Here is a 21,723-nt window from a genome sequence, read left to right as displayed (position 1 = left end):
ACTATTTAGTGTTAAATGATTTCTATGCTGTATTCACAGTACAAATCAACTCACAATATCACATATGTACATTTTCTCCTTTAAGGCAAGACATCGTTTTTTCATGCAGTGGTCAATTTTGAGATTTTGGGCCAGTTTGCTTCCTTAAAATGTACGCATTCATGTCAAAATAAAAAATGTCAATATTACACATTAAGGTGGTTATTTCATTATATTTTGTCAAATCATCAAATAGAAATCACCAAAAGTTAGCATTCTAACACGAGCTCCCGTGCCATCTCCATTCACACAAACATGTCATGCCTGGTATCATTATAAAGCTTTCAGTCTCACACACAGCGCTGTCTAATCCAAATATGGGCATTTCCTTTGTAAAACTAACCAACCGCGAAAGTATGCCGGGGAATCTACAGCCGAAAACCACATCTGGTTGGTCGATTTGAATTTCCTACTACGTGATTGTTTATCACCTTGCCTTATTTATTCTCCGCCTGAGAGAAAAGACAATGCCGAAATCAGCTCATAAACGTTCACAGAAAAGACGACAACAGCTGTCACTTACAAAAAAAGAAAGTAAACAACAGATTAGATGATGAAACCCTGTCAGCCAATTATATACAGTAATAAATGGACATACAACAAACGTGAACAGCTTGTTTGCGGCTGTTATGTGTGTTTGTTAAGGTAGTTCTCTTCCGCTTAAGGCTATTGTTATCAATAATTTATCAATTTCCATGCTTTTTAAACATTATAAACTGATATTAATGAACTGAATATATATTTTGTTTGTAGGTTGGGGGTTTCAATAGAAATTAATGAAATTATACAATATAAAACTTTAAAGGCTGTTTCCCCAAAATTAGTTTCAGAGTCAGATATCCACTTCAGTAGCTCACCTACAAGCACCGACTGTCTTATACATGACTATATTCTGAAGGCTTTTACTGAGGGATTTGTTGATATTTCATTCCTTCATTCCATCATGAGTTATTGGTCCTTTTACTCCAATAATCATGGCACATTTTTTATTTTTTTTAAGGCTATTGTCAGTATTCTCTACTTTACTAAAGCACAAAAAAGACATCCAGAATCCCCTCTGTGAAAGCCCTCTCATCTAACATGTCAACAAATAGAACCAAGAATTTTAAACCTAGTCATTTCCAATTTCCAGATTTTGTTTTTGGAAATGTATGCAAATGAGCACATATTTAAGTATATAAAGGCATTAAAACATTCATTTACACAAATTTTAATTTTTTTCTTATGTTTATACCAGTAATAAACTGGAGAAGTTTCACAGTGATATCTTGTAATTAAAAATAGAATCAATATTCACCTGTAGTGTCTTGCCTTAAAGACCTTTCACAAGCATTTTAAAGTATATTAAACATTATATTAACTGGTACAAGAAACATATTCAAACATATTCACCTTCAATCAACACGTGTCAGAACATGCATAGAATTTAATTGCAGGTGAATGTTGCGGTTTCATTTAAGGATTAAACAAGTTAAACTTTATCAAAGGTACTCAATTTACAACGTTAACTAACATGTATTCTTTCAACATCCATTTAAATTGAAATGTTAAAAAACTCGACTAACCTGTATAATGATGAAATAAAGACTAAAAATGTGCGTGTGATCAGCTCCGGTCTTGCGGAGTTATGGCACTCACATAGTGCCCTCTAGCAGTCTGGTAGTACATCAATTGTGAAGAACCATCAATTGGGGCATGTAATGATGAACATGCAGGTCATCATCACGTGAACATCAGTTCAGTGTTATTGAGCATTTTGATTTACTATTTTTCATGATTATGTTTGAAATGTGTATGGAGACAAAGTCTAGAGTTCAAATGGTGTTGTGTAGTTGAGTGCAATAATTGAACAGAGACTTTGACTTTGATTTCATATTTCTTTTATTTTGAATTGCTTACATTTTGATCAATGATATTCATGATTTGAATTATCTGTTTAAATGTGTACATGATTGCGCTGTTGACTGCTTGACGGCAAAACAAATTCATGTAACAATCTCAGACACCCAGAAGAAGAAGTCCAACAGGGACTTCCATCAAACGCACTTGTAAGGTCTTTCTCCAGTATGAACTCGTTCATGTGATTTTAGGCTTGCAGAATAATAGAAACTTTTGTCACAATATGAACACTTGTAAGGTTTTTCTCCAGTATGAACTCGCTCATGTGATTTCAGGCTTCTAGTATAATAGAAACTTTTGTCACAATATGAGCACTTGTAAGGTCTTTCTCCAGTATGAATTCTTTGGTGCTGTTTCAGACCTATAGCCGTAGTAAAGCTCTTCCCACAGTCAAAGCACATATGATCTCTCACTTCATCATGTGTTTTCTGGTGCAGTTTAAGATTGTCTATCCTTGAAAAACTCTTTCCACAGTGAGAACACACATGAGGCTTCTCATCTGAATGAACTGTCAGGTGTCGTTTTAGAATTGGTGATGAAATAAACTCTTTACCACACTGATCACAGTTAAATGGTTTTTCTCCAGAGTGACAGAGCAGATGATTCTTGAGCCCATTTAAATATCTGAAACTTTTTCCACACTGAGTGCATGTATACGGTTTCTCTCCAGTGTGAATTCTCATGTGTGTATAAAGGCTTCCTTTTTCTGTGAAACTCTTTCCACACTGAGTGCATGTATACGGTTTTTCTCCAGTGTGAATTCTCATGTGTGCATTAAGGTGTCCATTACATGTGTAACTCTTTCCACACTGAGTGCATGTAAACGGCTTCTCTCCAGTGTGAATTCTCAGGTGTGTATCAAAGCTTCTTTTATATGTGTAACTCTTTCCACACTGAGTGCAGGTGTGCAGCTTTTTGGCTTTTGTTCTTTGAGTTTCAAAGTTAAGATGTTCCTCCTTCACTTCATTCAGATCTTGTCTTTGCTGTTTCACTTCCACCTGGTCTAAAATACACATCAAGTTAGAATCAGTTCAAGTGAACCCTGATTTAATAGCAGAAAGCAACAGAGATCAGGTATCAGATCTTTCATGTAGCAAAGGTTTGTTTCATCATTCACTTGTTAATATAGTTAACAATATACTTGGCAACTACATACAAGGTTATGATAATTTGGATACATTTATTTATCATTTATCATTCATATACATATACTTAAGAATCAAGAATGGACACCAACCTGTTTGTTCCTCAGTATCTTCATGTTTTATTCTGGATGGTTTTGGATAACTCATGTCTTCAATCTCTTGTTTAATAAACTCCATCTTTAACAGTCACAACGATTTCAGCTGCTACACCTGGAGTTTGTCCTTCTCTTGTAGGATGATGTGAACATTCCCAGTATTTATTGGTGAATTGTTGTGGGAGGGGCTTCACTGCAGGTGTGAACTGTGATCACTGCGTTTTGATTCAATCTGCATTTAAAAAGAACAGGCCATAATGTTTAACTGAGCTGCTGAAAAGCCAAAAGTTCCCTGTTTTCACCTCATTAAGCACATTTTATTGGTGTCGACAGGCTGAAACAAACTACAGGATCATCACCTTTGAAATTTCACTCCAGTTCTTGTCTTTACTCTTTTCCTTTCATCGGGTCTGAAATAATATATTGAGTATTTAAAACCAGTTCAAGGAGGATACATGTAAAAATTAAAGTGAACCCAGATTTAATAACTGAAAACAATTGTGTATCGGTCTATCAAATATCTTTTTGATGTACCAAATGTTAGTTCTGTCATTGTCTTGTGTATTGGGACTTTGACTCTGCATTGTATGTGCATAGAACAAATGGACACTGAACTTCTATGGCTGGTCTATGGCTCTTTATTTTCAGCACAAACAAAGAATTAATATTAATAAATAGACATTCTGTGGCTTCTCTCAATAACTTCATATTTGGCTCTGTGAGCCACTAGACATCCTCATCTCAGCTTAGTTTAGCTTGAACTGCATATTGGAATCTTCTCTGTTTGGTTGAAAGATCTTTTGTTAATCTTTTTAATCCATTGTCCCAAACTTCCTGTGCACTAGCACCATGTCTTTCTCTCTGTGATGGCCACTTTCTGTTGGCAACAAAAGTAAACACATAGGAGATGATGGGAAAATTTTGTTGACTTTGCGGAAGCTCTTGCATTGAAAACACAGCTATGGTGTCCTGACAACCTGCTGTCCACTGTACACCTTAGACTAATTGAAGTGCTCTGGACTCAGTTGCGCACATCCAATCCTCATGATTTCAGCCGCCTCATACTCAGCTCTGAGTGAAGAAAACTCTGCAGACTTGTGGGGTTGAACATGGGACTTCTTGAACAGAATCCTCTCTTACATTGTTAGTGCCCCTACCAGGAAAGGGTATGGCTCATCTAGTAGCCTTTGCCCAATGGAATTGGCACAGCCCCAAAACCAATCAACAAAGCAACAACTGAAAGAACGAAAGGCTCATTGAAATCAGAATGAGCAAGTATGGCACACTCCAGCAAATCTTCAGCTGGTTAAATCACTCTGCTGTCCAATCAGCTGTGGTAAGTTTACGGTAAGTGCCCTGGAATCTTTTATTCTTTGCCAACTTCCCTCGCCTTTTCTATCCTGCAGTAAGTGCAAATAGAGGCTATGCAATGGAAGAACAGTTGTGGATAAAATGCTGGTAGTAAAATACTATGCCAAGAAATGACTTTATGCTTTTGATTAGGGTAGTACAGCCGTCATTATTCATCAAGTCTTGAGCTCTCATCCTTGCGATTGCCTGCATTTTGGCTGGATCAACAGACACTCCTTTACTGTCAATGATGTGGCCAAGAAATTTGACTTGTCTTGAAGATGAACATTTTTAGGGGACAATTTGAGAATGTTCTCCCTTAGCCTCTAAAACACTGTGTGCAACCTTGACAGAGCCTCACTTTCTGATGGCACAAAGACAAGAAGATCATCAAGATCTGAGCAGAAGAGCTTTGAGAAATTCAAGTCTCCAAAGATTACAAGCATCATCCACATGAAGGAAGCAAGGCTTATCAAAAAGTCTTTGCTGTAAATGGTTATACTCACATGAAGGCATAGGAGCATGGTGAAAGCCGTATATTTCTTGTCCTCCTCATTCATTAGAATATTATAAAACCCTGACGTGAGGTCCATTGTGCTGGAGAAGCAATTTCCTCAAAGCACAGCAAGACAGTCGTAATTAAGAGTTCTGGCATTTAGCCACCTGAAATCTTTGCAAATATGCAACCCACCCCACTCCTTCCATAACATCACTAATGGTGATGAGTATTCATTTGAAGACTTCCTGATGATACCTATTTCTTCCATGTCAGTGACAACTTGCCTTAACTTAGTGGGCAGGAGGCACTCGCCTATAAGGCAAGCGAAAGGATGGATCAGATCAGTCAACTGTATATAGTGCACATATCCTTAGACTTTAGACTAGTCCAATGGATGTTTAGAGAAGATTAGCTAGTAAGTGGGTTAGCTTAGACTTACAATCAACACTGATCTGACTCCAGTCAATGTTAATATCACCAAGGCCCAGTTCCAACAGACTTTCATCATTCTGATTAACAGGACAGGAATTACATGAGACATCTGACTTGTTTTCCACTGGAGTAATATGTACCAAATGTTCATGCTCTGGAAAGAGCACTACTGCTTGAGTGAGTTTGACTGTGCCTATTTTATCAGGGACAAATTCCCCTTCCTAAATTTCAACACCTGTAAACATAAAAAATAACTGTTGAATGTCTCCAATAATCGCTGCTGCTCCTCAGCTCATGAATCAAGTGTTCAGGATATTAGAGCTGAGTATAAGGCACAACCAAACAGGGGACAACACACAGGATACCAAAGACCTGGATCTCAAAATCATGGAAAATCTCAGGCTGCGTTTGCTGACTGCCACAGCCAGCCAATGTTTTCTTCAGAAAATTTCTTCACAGGCAAGACACCATTTGAAGGGATATTCTCTTCAGCATTTTTGCTGATTGTACATGCCGTAGAACTGGAATCAAGCATTATTTTAAGCTGTGGAGATGGTGGTCTAGTGGGTTAAACCACTGAAATGATTTTCAGAAGGTTGCTGGTTTAAGGCACTTTACTCCAAGTTGCTCCAGGGGGATTGTCCCTGTAATAAGTGCACTGTAAGTCGCTTTGGATAAAAGCGTCTGCCAAATGCATAAATGTAAATATAGCTGAACATGGCTATTGTCACAAACAGAAACATAGAAAAGGCTACTTTTTGAATGGATTGACCAATTACCATGGTCCCCTTAGGAACACTATTACAGTTCTCTTCATAAAGCTGGGCAAGATCACATTCTTCATGAAGGGAATTAGAATTCATACCAACATCACTCCTTCCAGTGCCCAGAAATGAAGCATATCAGACATCTGTTGTTCTGTCTGCAATGACACACTGTGGAATGATCCAAGGATCTACAAACTCTACATAGTTTGCGGTAAGTCTGAAATTTTGTAGCTTGATGAGGGCTGGCTTGGAATTGGGTCTGCTGAAAGACAAAATGATCTAGTAAACTCACTAGGCTTTTCATGCAGTCAGTGTCACTGCCAGACTGTGCCAGGAGGGAAGGTGTAACAGACAACGTGGGGTTAGATGCAGATGCCTCAAGGTGTGGGCTCTTAGTGCAAACCCTATGCTCCGTTGTATGTAAACTGTGGGACTTTGCCTAGGTTTGAGCTTTTCGTTCTTGCATAATGTTCATCAAGCCTCTCTTGTATCTCACAGGCTTACTATTTTTCTGCTGATCTGAATATGAAAACATTTGAAAGAGACTGATCTGGGCAATGACTTGGACCACGCTGATCCCGTCTCTCAAAGCATTTCTTCGCAACATCCATTGTCTTGTTCAACTCCATTGCATCTTCGGATGGCATTGGTAAAGTATTTCAAAAATCAGTTGTGGATTTTTGCTCTGGTCAACAGATATACACTTTATTGCCAAAAGTATCGGGGACAACCCTCCAAATCATTGAATTCAGGTGTTCCAATCACTTCCATGGCCACAGATTTATAAAATCAGGCACTAGGCATGCAGACGCTTCAAATAACATCTGGGAAAGAATGCATTGCTCTCAGGAGCTCAGTGAATTCAAGCGTGGTGCCGTGATAGGTTGCTACCTGTGCAATCATTTCCTCTACTAAATATTCCACGGTCAACATTTAGTGGTATTATAAGAAAAATGGAAGCAAATGGGAACAACAGCAACTCAGCCACGAAGTGGTAGGCCACGTAAATCAGCGCATGCTGAGGCACACAGTGCACAGAAGCTGCTAACTTTCTGCAGAGTCAATAGTTACAGACCTCCAAACTTTGTGTGGCCTTCAGATGAGCTCAAGAACAGTGCATAGAGTTTTTCATGGAATGGATTTCCATGGATGGTTCCGAAGAAGGACGGCGGATTGCGTCCAATTTTGGACCTTCGCCGTCTGAACTTTGCCCTCTACAGAGGGAAGTTCAAGATGCTAACACTCAAGGTTATGTTGTCACAGATACGTGCGGAGGACTGGTTCGTTACGATAGACCTGAAAGATGCATACTTCCATATTCAGGACGTCCGACGACACAGGAAGTTCCTCAGATTCGCCTTCAAGGGGAGGGCTTATCAATACAAAGTCCTTCCCTTCGGCCTCGCCCTGGCACAGAGGACGTTCACGAAGTGTATGGATGCTGCTCTGGCCCCGCAGAGGCTCCAGGGCATCCGTATTCTCAATTACCTGGACGATTGGCTCATTCTGGCCCACTCCAGGGAGTTGCTGACTCGCCACAGAGATGTCGCTCTTCGGCACATTCAGTCTCTTGGTTTGAGAGTGAACACCGACAAGAGTGTTCTCACCCCAGCTCAGCAGACCACCTTCTTAGGAGTTCATCTGGATTCCGTTCCGATGCAGGTCCGCTTGGCCCCCGCTCGGATTTCCAGTATTGTAACATGCTTGGCCCGCTTCAGGCTTGGCCATCATGTTTCTGTGGGTACATGTCGCAGGCTCCTGGGTCTCATGGCCGCAGCTTCCCCTGTGCTTCCCTTGGGACTGCTGCACATGAGGCCCTTCCTTTGGTGGATGAAACGCTCATGTGCTCGGTCAACAGGATCGGCCCTTCGCCTATTGAAGGTGTCGCATGGCTGCGTCCGCGCCCTATCAGTATGGCGGGACCCTCTCTTTCTTCGGAAGGGGGTCAATATGGGGGCTGTTTTCTGTCGCCAAATGGTCACGACGGACGCCTCTCTAACCGGCGTGCGGTATTCAAGGGGCAGACCAGCATGCGGGCAGGGTTCCCACGCGTCCTGGAAAACCTGGAAAATGAAAGACTAATTTTCCAGTCCTGGAAAACACATGGAAAATGGGGAAAAAAGTAAAATGTCCTGGAAACGTTTGTGTTGTCCTGGAAAACGGGTTAAACATTTTACACATGAATGTCTGTTTTCAAGCAAGTACGCAATTTGACATCTCAGTACACGCTGGTAGGACTTGCCCCTCTAAACTACGGACATTGTGAGTTCTGTGGCAAATGTGCACGTGCAGTACTCCTGTCTGACAACCAGTGTTAATTTCGTTAACGAAAACTATGATGAAAAATGTTCGTTGACGACCTTTTTTTCCCTGGCTAATACAAGACGATGAGAGACGACACCCACGTCATTAAACGATAACTGTGACTAATAACACATGCAATATCGTTGACGAAATAAGACGAGACTGAAATGTTTATAAACATTTTTTTAAACTTGACCAAAATCACTTGTTTTGCTGAATAAATGAGACAACACATTACATTCTGTTTTTACGAGCGTTCATGCTTACGGTTGCCAGATTTAAATAATTAATCCCCCAGGCAGAGCTTTTCTGTTAAAAGAACACGTTTCTACTCTGTCTTTTCAATAGTATCTGGCAACCATACGCGCGTGCACTCTCTACACTGTTGAAGAAGCGCGGATGATCAGAAAACACAGACAAGTAAGCTGGAGTTCAGCGATCTTCATTTGAGATTTTCTACTTAAATTAATGTGTCATTCAGTCGGTCTGTGTTCTGTCATGAGCCGCTTGCGCTGTTTGTGCGATTAAATCTGTGATCAAAATGCAGGCTGATAAAGAGTGTTGCTGTATCGTAGTATATCGAGTGAGAGGTTTTTCTCCCTCTCTCTGTTGAGTGACAGAGGAGCAGTGGAGAGCTGTGGGCGTGTTGTCACTCATACCTTTGCATGAAATATATTTTTGGTTTTAGTGGAGCTGTAGCGAGCACGACGACAGCTTCGAGATAGCGACGGGTAACAGGTAGTCTTACCGGGCCACGTTCCACTCAGTATTTCATACTTGTTCTATTGTCCGACAGCAGAAACAAAAAACATGTGAAAGATAAAAACGTCATGAATTCAGCTCTATCAAAATACTGTGTATGTGCACAGAGCCCCAACTTTTCATGCTGTTTTTAGCTAGATACACAGACCGCAGAGAAGAGGCAGTGAGAACTGAAGACTTGTATGTTCATTTGAACACAGTTGTTAACGTAAAGTAATTGAATTCAACATATTAATAAATAAAATGATTTTAAGTGGTAACCATAAATGTATCATAGTAATGCTACATAAAAGCCAGACTAAAAAGGTAGCTAGCAAACAATAAGTACTACTTAACTCTGAGAGTTAGAAATAAATATTTTTCAGGTTCAATATGACTGTTGAGCTAGCGAGAGATATTAGTCTAGTCATCTACCCTGAATCTTGTTTCCGGATGACTGGACTAATTTAAAATGACCAATACTGGAACAACAAAATGCAGTTTATCATCTAACTATGTGAAATAAGCAGTAATGTGTTGTGTACAGTAAGTATAATACATAGAATATGAAAGATATGAAAAGCTAAGGTATGAAAAGTAGGTCTAATTTATTGAGTAAACAGTCAATATAAGCATTATTAGACTTATATTGAAAAATTTGTGTTGTTGTCCTTTATAGGCAGGAGTTAGTGACGATGTCAGGAAGACAGTGCAAATTCAAAACTGAGTGGAAGGAAAAGCTCCAGTTCATGGACTGGCTAGGAGAAGTGTCTGGAGATGTGCATAGGGCATATTGCAAGCTCTGCAGGAAGTCTTTTGATATCGGTAACATGGGAGTCTCAGCACTCAGGAGTCATGCACGGGGACAAGGCCATGTCAAGATTTCTGGACAGTTAAACAGTGAAAGAAGAATGACAGATTTCATGAGGAAGACTTCAACAGACAAAGGAGAGGGAAATAGCTGTCTAACAAACAGAGAGCTACCAACAGCCAGTGTACATGAGGAAAGTGCCAGTAATGAAAGTACAGCATTACAATTGCCTAGTACAAGTGGACAGAGAAAAAGCTCAGAAACACAGGGGAGCTTAGCATTCTTTTCAAGCCAAGCTGTGTTAGAAGCAGAGATTCGCTGGGTAATTAAGATGGTAATGTCACACTACTCATTCAACTCCAGCTCTGATATCTCAGCCATTTTTTGTCAGATGTTCCCAGACAGTGAGATTGCCAAGAAGTTTTCATGTGGTGCCACAAAAGCAGCTTATCTTATATGTTTTGGCTTGGGTCCTTATTTCAAAGAGCAACTGATCAATGATATAAGAAAAGCACCATGCTATGTAGTTTCTTTTGATGAATGCCTGAATAAAGTGACACAGACAGAACAGTTGGATGTTGTAGTGAGGCACTGGAGTGAACGTGAAGGGAAGGTTGTGGTGCATTATTTTGATTCAGAGTTTTTGGGACACACTCAAGCAGAGAAACTTCTGGAAAGGATCAAGAGAGCCCTGTCACCACTTAATCCCAATAAGCTGTTACAGATTTCAATGGATGGCCCTGCTGTCACCTGGAAGCTCCTGAGGATATTCCAAGAGGACAAAAGCCAAGAGGACCCAGATGCACCAAAGATGATACATTTGGGAAGTTGTGGTTTGCATGTTATTCATGGAAGTTTTCAAGATGGAGAGAGAGAAACAGGTTGGAAGGTGGGAGATGTGCTCAGAGCACTTTGGCAGATGTTCCATGACTCACCAGCAAGACAAGTTGACTTCATTGAGGTGACCAAAACAACAACATTTCCTCTGAAGTTCTGTGCCCATCGATGGGTTGAAGACTTGGCAGTGGCAGAGCGGGCAGTGGAAGTGTGGCCAGCTGTGCAGCAGTACATCAGCAGCCACCAGAAACTCCCGAAAAGCAAAGTACCATCATCTGCATCCTACTGTACAGTAAAAGGGACCACAGCTGACCCTCTCTTTCAGGCTAAGCTCCAGTTTTTTGAATTTGTTGCTAGACAGCTGAAGTCTTTTTTGGAGAAATTCCAGACAGATGCACCAATGGTACCTTTCCTTGCAAAAGAGCTTGAGTCCATCCTGAGATGCTTGCTGTCATGCTTTATTAAGAGAGAAGAATTGGAGAAGATGAAAACACCTGTCCAGCTGCTGAAACTTGATGTCCCAAACAAGTCAATCCATGTGCCACTCAAACAATTTAACACCGGATTTGCCACAAAACAAGCTTTGGAGAAAGCATCTAAAAAGCTCCAGGAAAATCCAGTGAACATACAGGTTTTCAAGAAGGAATGTGTCTCCTTCCTTGCTGTGACCTGCAAAAAAATTATCGAGAGAAGTCCTCTTATGTACCCAGCAGTGCGGCACATGAGCTCCCTCGACCCTGTGATCATGGTGACAGAGACTGAGCATGCAATAGCAATGTTTGAGAAACTCCTACAGGTTATCCTCAATGCAGGATGGTGCACTGCCTCAGAGTGCGACAAAATCCTTGCTCAGTATAAAATATTCTCAGTGCATGCAAGTGCAAACCTCAAGGCAGAATTCCAAGATTTTTCATACAGTTCGCCGGCTTGAAGAATTTTTTGGGAGATGTATCAGTGGCAGAGCAGAGTATGCAGCACTGTGGGACATGATGAAATGTCTCCTAACTCTGTCTAATGGACAAGCAGCAGTGGAGCGAGGGTACTCCGTGAACAAGGACATGCTAGTGGAAAACTTGAAGGAGAGGAGTCTGATAGCATTGCGCCTGGTCCAGGATGCAATGGCTGAGCGTGCAGTTGATGAAGCCCTGCCAAAAGACCTAATCCAACACTGCAAAGGAGCAAGAGTGAGGTATATGCAATACCTTGAGGATGAAAAAAATAATAAAGAACAAACTGCAAATGAGAAGAAAAGAAAGGAGCTCCACCAAGACATAGAAAATGTCAAAGCAAAACAGAGAAGAATAATGAAAAGCAGTGAGATGATGCAGAAAGAGGCAGACGAAATGGCAATGAAAGCAGAAAAAAAAACAGGACTTCACATTACTGTCCAAATCCAATGCTTATCGCAAAAGTGTGGCCGAGAAAAAGGAAGAGCTGCAAGCCCTAGCAAAAACACTGGAAGACCTGCAGGAGAGCGTCAAGAAGATACAATAACAGATTTATTTTAGAGGAACATTTTAATTGAAATGACATTGCTTTGTTTTATATTGACCTTTTTGCACTGCAGGATAGGATTTGAGTTTGATATTTATATTTTTTATTTATTTTTGCAGTGATTTTCATTTTTAGTTGAAGAATGCAGGTGTCAGATGCACTAAGTAAACTGTAAGTAAAAAATAAACAGATAAAGTAAAGGAAATTGTTTTGGTGATTTGTTGAACATAAAATATTTTGTGGAGAAAGTACAAGAGAGAAAGATTGAGATGAATAAACATTTAAGCAATCTGGTTAAATGTACAAAATATAAGGTACAATTGTACAAAATAGCAATTCTCCAAAGCTTGGGATATATGATATATACCGGTATTTTACCCTAGTTTGTCAAAATATTTTACTTCAGATCCATTTCATAGACCAGTTGGCTAAATGGATTTTGCATTTAAACACATTTAGCTTTACAAAAGATCTATTCATTTCAGCAATATAATTGACAAAAACGCCTCGGTAACGACTGTAACCTCGGTACCCTGAAGAGGGAACGAGCGTTGCATTGAATGACGCTGGGGGAACGCTTGCGTGATGAAGTCATGAAGCACATGTGAAATCAGTCCAAAGCTGTATGAGTTTCTTTGTTCTGAAGATATTTTGAAGAATGTTTGTAAACAAGAAGATAGAGTAACCATTGACTGCCATAGTAGGGGAAAATACTATGGCAGTCAATGGTTGCATATAATCTGCTTGGTTACAAACATTCTTCAAAATATCTTCAGAACAAAGAAACTGAGGGTGAGTAAATGATGACAGAATTGTCATTTTTGGGTGAACTACCCCTTTAATGGCATTTTTCCCACTTAAATTACTAGTTTTGAAACCAGTACTTTTACACTTTTACTTGAGTAAAAAGCTTGAGTTGATACTTCAACTTCTACAGAAGTCTTTTTAAACCCCAGTATCTATACTTCTACCTGAGTAATGAATGCGAAAACTTTTGACAACTCTGGTAGAGAATAACTTCTGTTTTAGTAGTGTGGCATTGCAAGTAGAGGAAAGCAGGTGGCATTGTGAAAGACAACAATCTTTGCACAACTATAATACAGATATAACGGTATAAGTACAATATCACATCTGTTTCAAAATATATCTCGATGTGATAATATCAGTATATCGCCCAGCCTTAGTTGTGATAACTTGACTCGCACTGTAGCAGCTGAAAAAGTCTTGAAAATGTCCTGGAAAAGTCCTGGAAAATCATTTCAAGAAAAGAGTGGGAACCCTGGCGGGGTCTGGGAAGGGGAAGTTCTCTCTTGGCAAATAAACTGCCTAGAGCTGAGAGCTGTGTCCCTGGCCCTTCGGCACTTTCTCCCCTCTCTCATGGGACATCATGTCATTGTCAGGACGGACAACATGGCGGTGGTGTCTCATGTGAATCGCCAAGGGGGATCACGGTCACGCACCGTGGACAGGCATGCGCGCCGTCTCCTCCTGTGGGCTCAGGACAAACTTCTGTCCCTGAGAGCAGTCCATGTACCTGGAGTCTTGAACCTCGCAGCGGATTACCTGTTGAGGCAGAAGCTCAGGTCGGGAGAATGGATGCTGAACCCTCAAACTGTATCTCAGATTTGGGAAGTGTTCGTCAAAGCGGAGGTGGACCTCTTTGCCTCGAAGGAGTCGTCCCAGTGCCGACTCTGGTTTTCTCTGAGCTCCCCAGCTCCATTGGGGATAGATGCGTTCGGGCATCCATGGCCCAATCTGAAACTCTACGCGTTCCCGCCCATCAAACTGATTCCGGCGGTTCTGTGCAGGGTGAGAGAGAGTGGGGTCAGCCTCCTGCTTGTGGCTCCACTCTGGCCATCCCAGGCTTGGTTCTCGGAGATGGTTCTCCTTCTGGATTCTCCCCCCTGGGAGATCCCGATCAGAGAGGACCTATTGTCCCAGCTTCAGGGCAGGATTTGGCATCCTCACCCAGAGATTTGGAAGTTTTGGGTATGGCCCATCAAGGGCCAGTAGCGCTGGACACTGGTCTTCCTGCTGATGTTCAGGAGACCATTGCGAGTGCGAGAGCTCCTTCCACTAGGAGGCTCTACTCCTCCAAGTGGAGGGTCTTTGAGTCATGGTGCTCGTCCCATGCGGTGGATCCAGTTAACTGCCTGGTGGGTCCAGTTCTGGAGTTCCTGCAAGAAAAGTTTACACCCTTAGGGTTTATGTTGCCGCGATCGTTGCTTATAGGGAGTTGGATGAAGTTCCTCTAGGCAAGCATAGATTGGTTTTGTCTTTTATGTGAGGGGTTAGGCGCCTGAGGCCAGCACGTTCCCCTGCTATTCCCTCTTGGGACCTCTCAGTTGTCCTTGAGGGGCTAATAAAGGCTCCCTTTGAGCCCCTGGAGTCAGCTCCGGAGCGGATTCTGACTCTCAAGGTTGCTCTTTTGCTAGCATTATCCTCCTTGAAGCAAGTGGGCGACCTACAGGCTCTCTCTGTTAATTGGACCTGTATGGATTTTGCTCCTGGCCTAGTCAAAGTTAACTTAAGACCTAGGCCAGGTTATGTGCCCAAGGTTTTGTCCACTTCGTTCCGTTCTCAGGTTATCACCCTTCACTCTTTTCACACCCCTCCTTTCGACTTGGAGGAGGACCAGAAGCTTAATTTGCTCTGCCCTGTTCGAGCGTTGAAGTGCTATGTAGGAAATCTAACCAGCTCTTGGTGTGCTTCGGTGCTGGCCGCCGCGGGCTTGCCGCGTCGAAGCAAAGGATTTCCTATTGGGTGATGGAGACTATTTCGCTGGCTTATGAGGTGCGTGGTATACCTTCACCTCTTAGCATTAGGGCGCATTCTACCAGAACTGTGGCTTCCTCTCAAGCGCTTTTTAGAGGGGCTCTTCTGGAGGATATTTGTGTAGCGGCAGGTTGGTCCTCCCCGCACACTTTTGTGAGGTTCTATAGCTTGGATCTCGACATGGCTCCGGGTTCGCATGTTGTATCTGCTTAACCTGGCCATGCAGGTTATCTGGTATTCTTTGAGCCAGATATGGCAGCGCTTTAGCTTGGCGTGTGTGGTATATTGTTCCCATTACATCATAAAGTGACGCAGCGTCGAGTGAACCTATGAAAGAGAACGTTTCAGGTTACTTGCGTAACCTATGTTCTCTGAGTAGGGAACGAGACGCTGCGTCCGCTGCCAACATGACATCATGACTTTGCGTAAACATACACGCCACTTTCTAAAGCCAAATGGCGTGTTATCTGTACACATTTTGAGCTATCCGCGCGTGTATGTCTAAGCCGTGTGATTCCGCGTGTATGTGTACGCCGAAACGAACATCATCTCCGCGTGTATGTGTACGCAGTGTGATTCCGCGTGTATGTGTACGCCGTGTGATTCCGCGTGAATGTAAATGGATTTATAAACATACTAAACTTTTTTGAAAATGTAAAAATGCAGAATGTTTCTTGTGATAGGTAGGTTTAGGGCAGGGGCAGTGTGTGTGTGTGTGTGTGTGTGTGTGATGGGTAGGTTTAGGGGTAGGAGCAGTGTAGGGGGATAGAATGAAACGGCGTTGATAAACACGCTAAAAAGTGATTATGCGTCTTGATAGCACGCCAAAATGGCATAGCGAATTGGCGTGTCATACATACGCTATTTCATGAGATCAGTCTGCCTCTGCCAAGCTCCACGCGCTGCTGACAGGCCTTCCTTTTCGGCAGAGAAATCTGAGGAGCAGATGGTGCACGCGCCAGTATAATGTGGCGATGTCAGAGCGTCTGGGCGGCGCCGCGCCATCAGCCAATGAATTGGCGTTATTCTATAAGGGCTTCAGACAATCGGCACACCCAGAGGGCGTTCCCATTACGTCATAAAGTGACGCAGCGTCTCGTTCCCTACTCAGAGAACATAGGTTACGCAAGTAACCTGAGACGTTTTACAACGATTAACAGCGTGTTATTAAATAAATGAGTCTAATCGATGCGCAAGTTCATCCATTAGCCGTTTAATGCTTTGTAAGTGTTGCAGCCCTAGTCATGTTTTGTAAATTATTAGTTGATCATTAACTAGTGATGGCAATTTAAAAACACTGCTTCATGAAGCTTCGAAGATTTACGAATCTCCTGTTTCGAATCAATTGGTTCGGAGCGTGCATCAAACTGCCTAAGTCTTCGTTACGTCATTACTGTTTTGAAACACTTTGAAATGTCAATGGTTCACCGCTAGGGTGAATGTTCAATATAACATTCGCAATAGATTTGGAAAAGGTGTTTTATGCATGTTTGGCCTGGGTTTTTGTTACATTTACACTGTTCTGAACAGCAGGGGTCGCTGTGGTGACGGGTGTCAAATTATTTCGAGGCTTCGACACAATACGACACATTTGCTTCAACTGTTTCAGTGTATCCACATTCAATACACATGTAAAAATGTCCACATTCACAATACAAAATGTTATCATTATTGGTTTGAGTTACTAGGAGTATGCAATGGAACAGATTGTTGTCATGTATTTAATTTATTGATTCATTCATCTATCCATTAATTCATTTTTGCTTCTAAGATAATGGTTGCAAAACATTTTGCAACACAGTGCTTTCCCTCACTTTCACCAGCAGAGGTCCTTGTCAAGCTCTGATTTGAAAAGCTTCGAGTAATGAACCTTTTTCTGAGACAATTGTGCTGAAAGCTTCACTTCGCCATCACTACTGAGGACTAGCTGAGAGGATCACACAGGTAAGTGGCTGAGCAGTAAATAGTCAGGTCCTGTGTGTGTGGTGCTAGCTTTATAGAGAGGTGCTGATGAGGGTAATTACAGACAGGTTTGGTGATTGTGGAGTGTGAGCCAGGAGGTATTCTGGGAATTGTAGTGTGCTGAGGTGACTGGACTGGTGAATGGAGATCATGACAATTATAAAGTGTTACCAATAAAGATTAAATAAGATTCTCTGAAGTCAAAAGTATCCTACCTCTCCCCATGCAAAAGGAAGGAGATTACATAGATGGAAATTATGTTGGCTCATGACATCACAATTAAAGCGGAAAGCAATCATAAATGTTTATGAATCATTAGGTTTTATTACTAAACAATCAAAAGAACTAAAAACTCCATATTCAAATGTAAATATTCAAATTGAGGGATTTTTTTCATTGTTTATTGACCAATGACTGATTGTTTTTTCTTACATTTGTTTCCAGTCTCCTATAATTGACATTTCTTTGAGAAAGGGTTCAATCAAATAAGAATTCAAAAATGTTCTTGTTCTCTAACATATAAAACACAAACTAGTGTTGCTGTGAAATGCCACAATATTTATTAGTTAACAACACAGACATTTGCTCACTGTGACACAAAACAATGCTTTTTAATACGAGTCACTAGATCCTTTGATTGGGTGAAACTTCTCACACTGAGTACAGCGGTACAGCATCTCTCCAGTATGAACTCGCTCATGTTCTTTCAGGTGATGAGGCCGAGTAAAAACTCGTCACAAAATCAGCACTTGTAAGGTTTTTCTCCAGTGTGAACTTTCATGTGTGTGTTAAGGTGTGTTTTTTGTTTGAAACTCTTCTCACATTGAGTACAGTGGTACGGCTTCTCTCCAGTATGAACTCGCTCATGTGATTTCAGGCGTCCCAAAATAGTGAAACTCTTGTCACAGTATGAGCACTTGTAAGGTCTTTCTCCAGTATGAGTTCTTTGGTGCCCTTTCAGACTGTCAGCTCTACTAAAGCTCTTCCCACAGTCACAACACACATGATCTCTCACTTCATCATGTGTTTTCTGGTGCAATTTAAGACTGTTCATCCTTGAAAATCTCTTTCCACAGTGAGAACACACATGAGGCTTCTCATCTGAATGAACTCTCAGGTGTTCTTTTAGATTTGATGATGAAACAAAATCTTTACCACACTGATCACAGTTAAATGGTTTTTCTCCAGAGTGACGGAGCAGATGATTCTTGAGATCAGATAAATATGTGTAACTCTTTCCACACTGAGTGCATATATACGGTTTCTCTCCAGTGTGAATTCTCATGTGTGTGTTAAGGTTTCCTTTATTTTGGAAACTCTTTCCACACTGAGTGCAGGTGTGCCGCTTTTTGGCTTTTGTTCTTTGAGTTTTAAAGTTATGAAGTTCCTCCTTCACTTCATTCAGTTCTTGTCTTTGCTCTTTCACGTCCACTTGGTCTAAAATACACAGAAATAATCAGTTCAAGTGAACCCTGCTTTAATACCAGAAAGCAACAGAGATAAGGTGTCAGATCTTTAATGTGACAAAGGTTTGTTCTGTCTTTCACTTGTTAATATAGTTAAAGTTGTGTTTGTTCGAAGTGCGATCTCCGCTCTGTATGAGAGTGATGTAGGCCTGTGTGTGTGCACTTAAATGAAAAGGTGATTCAACTGAACTACCTGTGCATTAAACGATTTTATTGCACACTTTCCAGCCAATCAGAATCAAATATTCAGACAGAACATGGCATTAAAAGGTTATAACCATTTAAATGCATTAAATGCAATTTGTCTGCACATTAATTCACATCTACCAAAGCAGTCAACAATGAAGAATCAAGAATGTACACCAACCTGTTTGTTCCTCAGTATCTTCATGTTTTATTCTGGATGGTTCTGGATCACTCATGTCTTCAATCTCCTCTTTAATAAACTCCATCTTTAAAAGTCACACAGATTTCAGCTGCTACACCTGGAGTTTGTCCTTCTCTTGTTGGGTGATGTGGATATTCCCAGTATTTATTGGTGAATTGTTGTGGGAGGGGCTTCACTGCAGGTGTGAACTGTGATCACTGTGTTTTGATTCAATCTGCATTTAAAAAGTACAGGCCATAATGTTTAACTGAGCTGCTGAAAAAACAAAAATTCTCTGTTTTCACCTAATTTATTATGGTGATGTCTGAGAGAGGGATGGGCATTGTTGTCAATTTCTCATTTCGATCATCGATAGGTCTCAAAGGGGGGAAGAGCATGTCCATCATGGAGATAAAAACTTTTTTGAAAATGAATGTTGACAATTACAAATATGACATGAAAACATGAACAGAACAAAAAATCAAACGTCTCAAATAACCCAGTCAATAATAATATAAAACCCCTTTTCAACCAGCATGAATCCGGTGCTAGTAAAGGGTGCTAGTTCAGAGTTGGTTTGACTGACGAGCCTTTGAAGAACCAGTTTGCCTTTCCACGGGCTAGAGTCGCCAACACAGAGCCATGTCTTACGTCACTGTATACGTCTCATCTCTCTCAGCAATGCTAGCGAGGCAGCGGGAAACACACACACACACACACACACACACACACACACACACACACACACACACACACACACACACACACACACACACACACACACACACACAAGGCTTGTTCGAGATGCATCGGCGCTGCGCAAACCGATCCGTGTATGATAGTTTGTAAGGGTGCTAGTTCAGAGTTGGTTTGACTGACGAGCCTTTGAAGAACCAGTTTGCCTTTCCACATACTTAGAGCCACAATAGAGCCAGGTCTTACGTCACTGCAGCAATGCTAGCGAGGCAGCGGGAAACACACACACACACACACACACACACACACACACACACACGGCTTGTTCGAGATGCATTGGCGCTGCGCAAACCGATCCGCGTATGATATCAAAAAACCGCATGAGTGAATCAAAAGCATGAGTCATATGCACTCGCTGGACTCATTGCTATACGGCGATCGGTCTGCACAGCACCGATGCGAACAAGCCTTCCATCTAGGGCTGGGCGATATATCGCATGACATTGTTAGGCGCATCTCGTCAGTAAAGCCGGTTCCTTGATTAGTAGTAAATCGCCATCACCTGCTTTCAGATAGAGCGGCATTTACTACACAGAGCCGAAGTTCACTGACAAGCTGAGCCATATCGCATTAATTATCACGGACGTATCGCATGCGATAATTAATGCGATATGGCTCAGCTTGTCAGTGAACTACGGCTCTGTGTAATAAATGCCGCTCTATCTGAAAGCAGGTGATGGCGAATGCAAACGTTGCGTTACTATAGATTCACATGGCTTTACGATCCTACATCGGCATCAAAACACAGCGAATCCAACGCATTCATGCAGTTTGCCGTAATTTGTATAGACGGCGATTACAATCGAGCCGCTATTAGCTCCATTAGCTGCTATTTCAAAAAATGGCGGATCTCAAGTTTGTGTTCGTCTTGTTGACCCCGCCCCCAGCGCCTGACGTAATTGGTTCTTTCTTCTAGCCCAGCAATGTTTTGGTGCTACTTAAAAACCACTTTTCCTGGCTCGGAGCTGGTGCTTTGGGTGTGGAAACACAAAGAACCGATTTGAAACTAGGCTCTGGCTCCGAACTAGCACCAGCACTGCCTTGGTGGAAAAGGGGTAATAGATGATGACGAGTGGACGCAAGGGTGTCATGTAAAGTTCTTTAGTGCGCTCGCATAATTGCAATGTGAAACCAAACCAAAACTAACCAAATGTATAAAACGTATCAAAACATGAACTTCGGTTCGGACCATGGAGAGGACTTTCAGGTGTGAAAACGCCCTAAGGGTGCGTTCACACTTCATGTCATGTTTGGTTCGATTAAAACGAACCCTGGTGCGATTGCTTGGTTAGTGCGGTTCATTTGAACATATGTGAACGCTGCCTAAAACTAGGCTCTGTCTCCGAACCAGCACCAGTAATGCCTTGGTGGAAAACCCCTTTTGTTTGAAAACTTTTTTTTCTTTTGAAAAGTGTGTAGACAGAGCACCGTATGACATCAAAGTACAGCAACGTCGCAGAAATAAAACCGTTTCTAAAATAGACACATGTCGCCGTCTCGGCTGGTTAGGACAAGATCAGGGCGATCATCGTTTTTATGATCGATCGTCGCTGTCACATTCAAGTACTCTTCCCCATCCCTAGTCTGAGATCGTCTGTAAATTGGCACATTAAGCACATTTCATTGGTGTCGACAGACTGAAACAAACTACAGGATCCTTACCTTCAGTTCTTGTCTTTGCTCTTTCACTTCCATTGGGTCTGAAATAAACATATGAAGTAGTTAGAATCAGTTCAAGGAGGATAAATGTGAAGATTCAAGTGAACCCTGATTTAATAACAGAAAACAAGTGAGACCTGGGGTCCGTTCTTCGTACCTCGCTTAATACATCTGAGATGACTTGAAAGATCCCAGATCTTCTAATCTGGAAGTTATCTGAGATTACTGCGCATTCCTGTGTTCCCTGAAGAGGGCAGATGCATCGATACTTGAAACCACGATCAGCAATGCAGCGATTGGCTGGCGGCAAGACAGCAACGTAATG

The 21,723-nt window shown here is 41.7% G+C and overlaps 1 protein-coding gene across 2 annotated transcripts; it reads right to left on the bottom strand.

Annotated features, from left to right (window-relative positions):
* Nucleotides 1-1,927: 1,927 nt before the first annotated feature.
* Nucleotides 1,928-21,439, bottom strand: LOC307129984 (uncharacterized protein). Of its 2 annotated transcripts, XM_079822814.1 has the most exons (6): nt 21,402-21,439; nt 18,984-19,218; nt 17,973-18,587; nt 3,538-3,588; nt 3,176-3,410; nt 1,928-2,941 (listed from the first exon to the last, which is right to left on the bottom strand). In XM_079822814.1, exons 2-4 carry the CDS (start codon nt 19,066-19,068, stop codon nt 3,566-3,568), a joined length of 723 nt encoding a protein of 240 aa, XP_079678940.1. In that variant the 5' UTR covers nt 19,069-19,218; nt 21,402-21,439; the 3' UTR covers nt 1,928-2,941; nt 3,176-3,410; nt 3,538-3,565. The 2 variants fall into 2 exon arrangements, with proteins under 2 accessions (XP_079678940.1, XP_079678939.1); XM_079822813.1 differs by lacking the exons at nt 3,538-3,588; nt 17,973-18,587; nt 18,984-19,218; nt 21,402-21,439.
* Nucleotides 21,440-21,723: the final 284 nt, after the last annotated feature.

Source organism: Gobio gobio (assembly GCF_949357685.1).
Source record: "Gobio gobio genome assembly, chromosome: 8".
NCBI lineage: Eukaryota > Metazoa > Chordata > Actinopteri > Cypriniformes > Gobionidae > Gobio > Gobio gobio.
The sequence above is the reverse complement of the archived record's forward strand: the minus strand, read 5'-3'. Positions and strand labels throughout refer to the sequence as shown.